The sequence below is a fragment of the Zonotrichia albicollis genome, unplaced genomic scaffold (assembly GCF_047830755.1).
Source record: "Zonotrichia albicollis isolate bZonAlb1 unplaced genomic scaffold, bZonAlb1.hap1 Scaffold_254, whole genome shotgun sequence".
NCBI classification, from domain to species: Eukaryota; Metazoa; Chordata; class Aves; order Passeriformes; family Passerellidae; genus Zonotrichia; species Zonotrichia albicollis.
Window position 1 is genome coordinate 1,606,051 of NW_027428428.1, and position 6,764 is coordinate 1,612,814.

The 6,764-nt window shown below is 53.3% G+C and overlaps 1 protein-coding gene across 1 annotated transcript; it reads right to left on the bottom strand.

Annotated features, from left to right (window-relative positions):
- Nucleotides 1–5,594: 5,594 nt before the first annotated feature.
- Nucleotides 5,595–6,527, bottom strand: LOC141727850 (olfactory receptor 14J1-like). The gene has a single exon (XM_074534131.1). The coding sequence runs from the start codon at nucleotides 6,525–6,527 to the stop codon at nucleotides 5,595–5,597; it is 933 nt and encodes a 310-aa protein (XP_074390232.1).
- Between the last annotated feature and the right edge of the window lie 237 nt (nucleotides 6,528–6,764).

A 6,764-nucleotide genomic window follows, 5' to 3' on the forward strand; every position in this document is an offset into this window, starting at 1 on the left:
CATCTTCTGCTTTGGTGTTGGCACTTGCAGATTGGTTTAGAGTAGAAGCTTACTATCTAACATAGGTGATAGGTTTTGGAAAGTAATTGTAAACATTGTATACATAGTTTTTGTATAAAGACATAACACCGCCCTGTGGGCAGGCAGAATGCCTCGAACTGTCTTTGTGAGCTGACTTCGGCAGGGCACTAGAAAATTTTTAATAAATAAGATAAAATAAACAACCTTGAGACCGAGAAATGAAGAGCCCTGACTCCTTCTTCAAGCACCGGGCTGGGAAAAGAGACTTTCAAACTTTTCTTGGGGTCACTCTGATAAGCTAATGGTCCCGACAGTTCCCCAGGCCCCACAATGCCATGTGACTCCTCTGTTCCAAGCAGCTTGCAATGTTACAATGGACCTTTGGATCCTGGGGGTTTTGTGGTGTCACAATGGTCTCCCTTTGGCTGCACAGTGTCACAATGGACAATTGATAACAGGAGGCCACTCTGTGTCACCCTGGAGCTTTGGTTCCATGAAGACTGCAGTGTCACAATGAACCCTTGGTTCAATGGAGTTCCACAATGTCACCATGGCCCCTCGGTTCTATGCAGCCCTGCAGTGTCACAATGGTCTCCTTTGGTTGCCCAGTGTCACAATGGACCACTGCTGTCATGGGGCCTTGCAATATCACCCTGGACCTTTGGTTCCATGCAGCCCTGCAGTGTCACAAAGGCCTCTTGGTTTCACAAGGCCCCACAGTATCACAATGGTCTTCTTGGTTCTGTGAGGATCCCCAGGGTCACAATGGTCTCACTGGTTCCACGAGGCTTCAGAGTGCCACAATGCTTTCCTTATTTCATAGGGCCTCACAGTGTCCCAATGATTCTATGAGTTTCAATGATTCTTGAATTCCCTCAGTGTCAAAATGGACCTTGGTTCCATGAGGCTCTGCAGTGCCCAAATGGTCTCTCCATTAGGTTCTATGAGGTCTTGCAATGTCACAATGGATCTTTGGCTCCATGGGGTCTTGCAGTGTCAAAATGGCCCCTTGGTTTGATGGGGCCTCTCAGTGTCACAATGATCCCTACATACCATGGAGCCACAAAGTGTCACTACTGTCCCTTTGGTTCCATGAGGCTCAGAAATGTCACAGTGCTCTCCATGATTCCATGAGGCCTCACAGTGTCACAATGGCCCCTTGGTCTCATGAGGTCCCACAGTGTCACAATGGTCTCTTGGTCTCACGGGGCCCCACAGTGCCTCAATGGTCCCTTGGTTCCATGGGCCCTGTGCTGCTGCATTCCCCCCTCCCCTTCTCAGCCCGCCCTGCCAGCTGAGAAATGCTCCTTGGGGCTCGGCCTTGGCCAACATCCCCTGGGCTCAGCTCCTCTGCAGCTCATCACAAACACTGTCTGCTCCAGGCACTGCTGCTGCCCAACCAGCTCCTGGTTCCTTTAGCAGCAGCCCTGGGAACTGTTTTTCTTCCCTCAGTGGCACAACATCCCTGTTCTCACACTGCCAAAGAAAGCTGTTGGTGCCAAGTGTGGCCAGGATGAGCCATTGCTGGAACTGAAGCCCCTCTCTTGGGGCCCTGCAAACAGCGCTCCAAAAGGAGCCCTTGGAGCTCTCCTGGGCCAGCGACTCCCTCTGAGTGGGGCCTCTCCCAGCCAGGAACTCTCCCATTTGCTGCACTCGGGGATCCTGAACAACGACGGAGCCTGGGCTGATCCCCCCACTCCTCCAGGCTCAGCCCATTGCCCTTTGCTGGGGAGATGCCAAAGCATCCACAGGGAGCATTTCCTGCCCTCAGGGGAATTGCTCACAGGTGCCTGGCACTGACTCTTTGTGTCTGTGTGCACACAGGAGTGCCTGTGCTGGGGAAATGTGGCAGAAGATTGTGACAAGAAATGTGACAAGAACAGACTGTCCCTGTGTGCCAAAAGATCAGTCAATGGGGTAAATATCCAGCCTGGCTGGGCAAGGAGGTTTTGGAGGAACTTAAGAATGAAAAGAGGATGTATCAGCATTGGAAAGAGGGTCAGGTCTCTAAGGTAGTGTTCAAGAAGGCTGCTAGAGCATGCAGACAAAAAATTAGGCAGCCCAAGGCTCAATTTGAACTTAGAATGGCGATTTCTGTAAAGGATAATAAAATATGTCTTAACAAATACATTAATGCTACAAGGAAGGGTTTGACCAGCCTTTGTTCTTTATTGGACAAGGGAGGGAACTTAGTATCTGCAGATGAGGAGGAGGCAGAAGTGCTTAATGCCTACTTTGCTTCAGTTTTTAGTGGGAAGATGACTTGCCCTCAAGACACCTGCCTGCCTGGGCTGGTTGATGGTGTCAGGGAGCAGAATGGTCCCCCCATTATGCAAGAAGAGGCAGTCATACAACTACTGAAATGCTTAGATATTCATAAATCTATGGGACCAGACGGGATCCACCCCAGGGTAATGAGAGAGCTGGCAAATGAGATTGCAAAGCCACTCTCCATCACTTACCAACAGTCCTGGCTCACTGGTGAGGTTATGGATGACTGGAAGCTGGCCAATGAGATACCCATTCACAAACAGGGTGCAAAGGAGGATCCTGGTAATTATAGACCAGTCAGCCTGACCTCACTACCTGGCAAAATAATGGAACAGTTTATATTATGTGCTATCACGCAAAATTTACAGGATGGCCAGGGTATCAGACCCAGCCAGCATGGGTTTAGGAGGGGTAGGTCATGTTTAACCAACCTGGTCACCTTTTATGACCAGGTAACCCGCCTAGTGGATGCAGGGAAGGCTGCAGATGTTGTTTATTTGGATTTCAGCAAGGCCTTTGACACAGCATACTCCTAGACAAGCTGGCAGCCCATGGCTTGGACAGGAGCACTCTTTGCTGCGTTAGGAACTGACTGCATGGCTGGGCCCAGAGAGTGGTGGTGAATGGTGCTGCATCCAGCTGGTGTCCAGTCACCAGTCGTGTCCCTCAGGGGTCTGTGCTGGGGCCAGTTCTGTTTAATATTTTTATTGATGATGTGGATGAGGGTTTAGAGTCTTTCATTAGCAAATTTTCAGATGACACTAAGCTGGGAGCGTGTGTTGATCTGTTAGAGGGAGGGAGGGCTTTGCAGAGGGATTTAGAATGGTTGGATGTATGGGCAAAATCTAATGGGATGAAGTTCAATAAGTCCAAGTGCCGAGTCCTGCACTTTGGCCACAATAACCCCCTGCAACATTATAGGCTGGGGACGGTGTGGCTGGACAGTGCTCAGGTGGAAAGAGACCCCGGGGTACTGGTTGACAGTCGGCTGAACATGAGCCAGCAGAGTGCCGTGGTGGCCAAGAAGGCCAATGGCATCCTGGCCAGTATCAGGAACGGTGTGGCCAGTGGGAGTAGGGAGGTCATTCTTCCCCTGTACTCGGCACTGGTGAGGCCACACCTTGAGTATTGCATCCAGTTCTGGGCCCCTCAGCTTAGGAGGGATGTTGAGATGCTTGAGCGTGTCCAAAGGAGAGCAACAAGGCTGGTGAGGGGCTTGGAGCACAGGCCGTATGAATAACGACTGAGGGAGATGGGGTTGTTCAGCCTGGAGAAAAGGAGACTCAGAGGTGATCTTATCACCCTCTTCAGCTTCCTGAAGGGTGGCTGTGGTGAGCTGGGGGTCGGTCTCTTTCTCCGAGCAACAACAGACAGAACAAGAGGACACAGTCTCAAGTTGCGCCAAGAGAGATAGAGGCTAGAATTAAGGAGGAAATTTTTCACAGAAAGAGTGGTAATACTGGAATCATCGACCCAGGGAGGTGGTGGAGTCACCATCCCTCGATGTGTTTAAGGGAAGACTGAATGTGGCACTTGGTGCCATGATCTAGTTGAGGTGTTAGAACATGGGTTGGACTCAATGATCTTCAAGGTCTCTTCCAACCTAGAAATTCTGTCATTCTATGATTCATGGGACCAAGAATCCACTGTGACACTTCAGGGCCTGGGGGGGACCAAGGGCCATTGTGACACTGCAGGGCCAAAGATCCAAGGGACTTTGTGACACCAAGGGGTCCTATGGAACCAAAGGGACATTGTGACACTGGGAGGCCCCATGGAACCATGGAGACCATTGGGACACTGGGAAACCGTGCTGACACAAAGTTAGGTGCCAGTTTAATCTGCTGGACAGTAGGAGCGCTCTGCACAGGGCCCTGGACAGGCTGGATCCAGGGCCCAAATCCAACAAGGTGAGGTTTAACAAGACCAAGTGCCGGGTCCTCCACTTTGGCCACAAAAACCCCTGCAGTGCTACAGGCTGGGGACAGAGTGGCTGAAGAGAGGCCAGGCAGAAAGAGACCTGCAGGGACTGATGGACAGCAGGCTGGACATGAGGCAGCAGTGTGCCCAGGTGGCCAAGAAGGCCAATGGCTCCTGGCCTGGATCAGGAATGGTGGAGCCAGCAGGAGCAGGGCAGTGATTCTTCCCCTGTGCTCAGCACTGTTTGGGCAGCACCTCGAGTGCTGTGTCAAGTTCTGGGCCCCCCAATTTAGGAAGGACATGGAGGGGCTGGAGCGTGTCCAGAGAAGGGCAACAAGGCTGGGGAGGGGTCTGGAACACAAGTCCTGTGAGGAGTGGGTGAGGGCCCTGGTAGATGTTCAAGTTCTCCAGCCCTTGCTGGCCCCAGGGGCTGATGGCATTTGTGCTCCCTCAGGTTCATGTCCCCACACCAACAGCATGGGGGTGCTCCCCCTGCTGTGTGCAATGCAAACAGGGGCTGCTGAGCCAGTGCTGCCGTGTCTGAGCCTGCAAGGATGGGGCACCTGTGCGAGCTGGGGGAGAGGCCAGGGCTGCAAAGGGGGGATGTTGTTGACAGCTCCATGAGGACGCTCTGGGACGCTGCCCTGGGCTGTGCAGCGCACTGGGGATGGATCAGCCCCTGCTCTGCTGCTCCTTCCCGTCTGCCCCAGGGCCCTTGCAAAGTCCCAGCCATGCTGTTTGCCCCCAGCCTGCCCACGGCCAGCCTGGGGCTGCTCACGGGGCTTTTCTGTGCTCAGCATTGGCCTGGGTGTGTTCTTGAGAGAGCCTGGGCAAGGAGCCTGGAGCCCCCAGGCCCTGGCCTGAGGCGTCAGTGCTGCCCCAGCAGTGCCCATGGCCTGTCCCTGCTGCAGCCCCGGCACTGCCACCCCCAGGGCTGTGCCCGGCCCCGAGAGCACTCAGGCCCTGCAGCAACACCAGGGCCACCAGGGCAGCGGGGCAGGGCCACGGCAGCAGCACTGGCAACACCAAGTGCTGCTGCTGCTGGGCACAGCTGCTGGGCCAGCACTGATCTGCCCCCAGCTCTGCACACAGACATTGCTGCTGCAGGTCCAAAATAGGAAACAATAGGGCATCTCTGGTGAAAACTCTGCGGGTAGATCCTTTAGTTCCTGTAAAGCCTACAGGAAAACAGCCGCTCATTGACACAGTCTGTGACTGTAGGGAAGGTGGAGAAAAACAAAATGAGAAATGGCACAAACAATGACATTTCTGTGTAGACAATATGAAAACGGTAAAATAAAAGAAAACACCCACAACTAAACAAACAAGAAGTATGAAAGGTGACTTTTATTACAAGTGATTTCAAGACATTTGCCAGCAGTTTAATGTTTCTGAAAGCATCCAGTCATCAGTCTCCACACTGCAGCCTTGAGCTCCTGGTTCCTCAGGCTGTAGATGAGGGGGTTCAGGGTTGGAGGCACCACCGAGTACAGAACTGACAGGGCCAGATCCAGGGATGGGGAGGAGATGGAGGGGGGCCTGAGGTGAGCAAACATGATAGTGCTAATGAACAGGGTGAGAACAGCCAGGTGAGGGAGGCATGTGGAAAAGGCTTTGTGCCGTCCCTGCTCAGAGGGGATCCTCAGCACAGCCCTGAAGATCTGCACATAAGAGAAAACAATGAACACAAAACAGCCAAATGATGAACAGGCAGTAACAGCAAGAAACCCAAGTTCCCTGAGGTAGGATTTAGAGCAGGAGAGCTTTAGGATCTGTGGGATTTCACAGAAGAACTGGCCCACGACATTGCCATGGCACAGGGGCAGGGAAAATGTACTGGCAGTGTGAATGAGAGCATTGAGAAAGGCACTGGCCCAGGCAGCTACTGCCATGTGGGCACAAGCTCTGCTGCCCAGGAGGGTCCCGTAGTGCAGGGGTTTGCAGATGGACACGTAGCGGTCGTAGCACATGATGGTCAAGAGATAGTACGCAGCTCCAATGAAGAACAGAAAGAAAAAGAGCTGAGCAGCACATCCTGAGTAGGAGATGTCCCTGGTGTCCCAGAGGGAATTGTGCATGGCTTTGGGGACAGTGGTGCAGATGGAGCCCAGGTCAGTGAGGGCCAGGTTGAGCAGGAAGAAGAACATGGGCTTGTGCAGGTGGGGGCTGCAGGCTACGGCGCTGATGATGAGGCCGTTGGCCAGGAGGGCAGCCAGGGAGGTGCCCAGCAAGAGGCAGAAGTGCAGGAGCTGCAGCTGCCGCGTGTCTGCCAATGCCAGCAGGAGGAAGTGCCTGATGGAGCTGCTGTTGGACATTTCCTATGGTGTCTTGGCATGGGGATCTGTAACAAAAGAAATCATATATATTTATAGCTGTGTTTGGAGAGGATTTTAATTATTCCAGCATAGCTTTGGGGCACTTTCCCCCTTCTGCCTGCCCAGGGCTCTGCTGCCCGGAGCTGTCCCTGCCAGCAGCTGCTTCCCTGTGCCCAGGGCAGGGCTCTGCCAGTGCTGCCAGAGCCCAGCCCAGCCCTGGGGGCTCAGCTCTGCCCT

Excerpts from the sequence above, each read along its gene's own strand:
- LOC141727850 (XM_074534131.1), bottom strand. The coding sequence starts at position 6,527 with ATGTCCAACAGCAGCTCCATCAGGCACTTCCTCCTGCTGGCATTGGCA.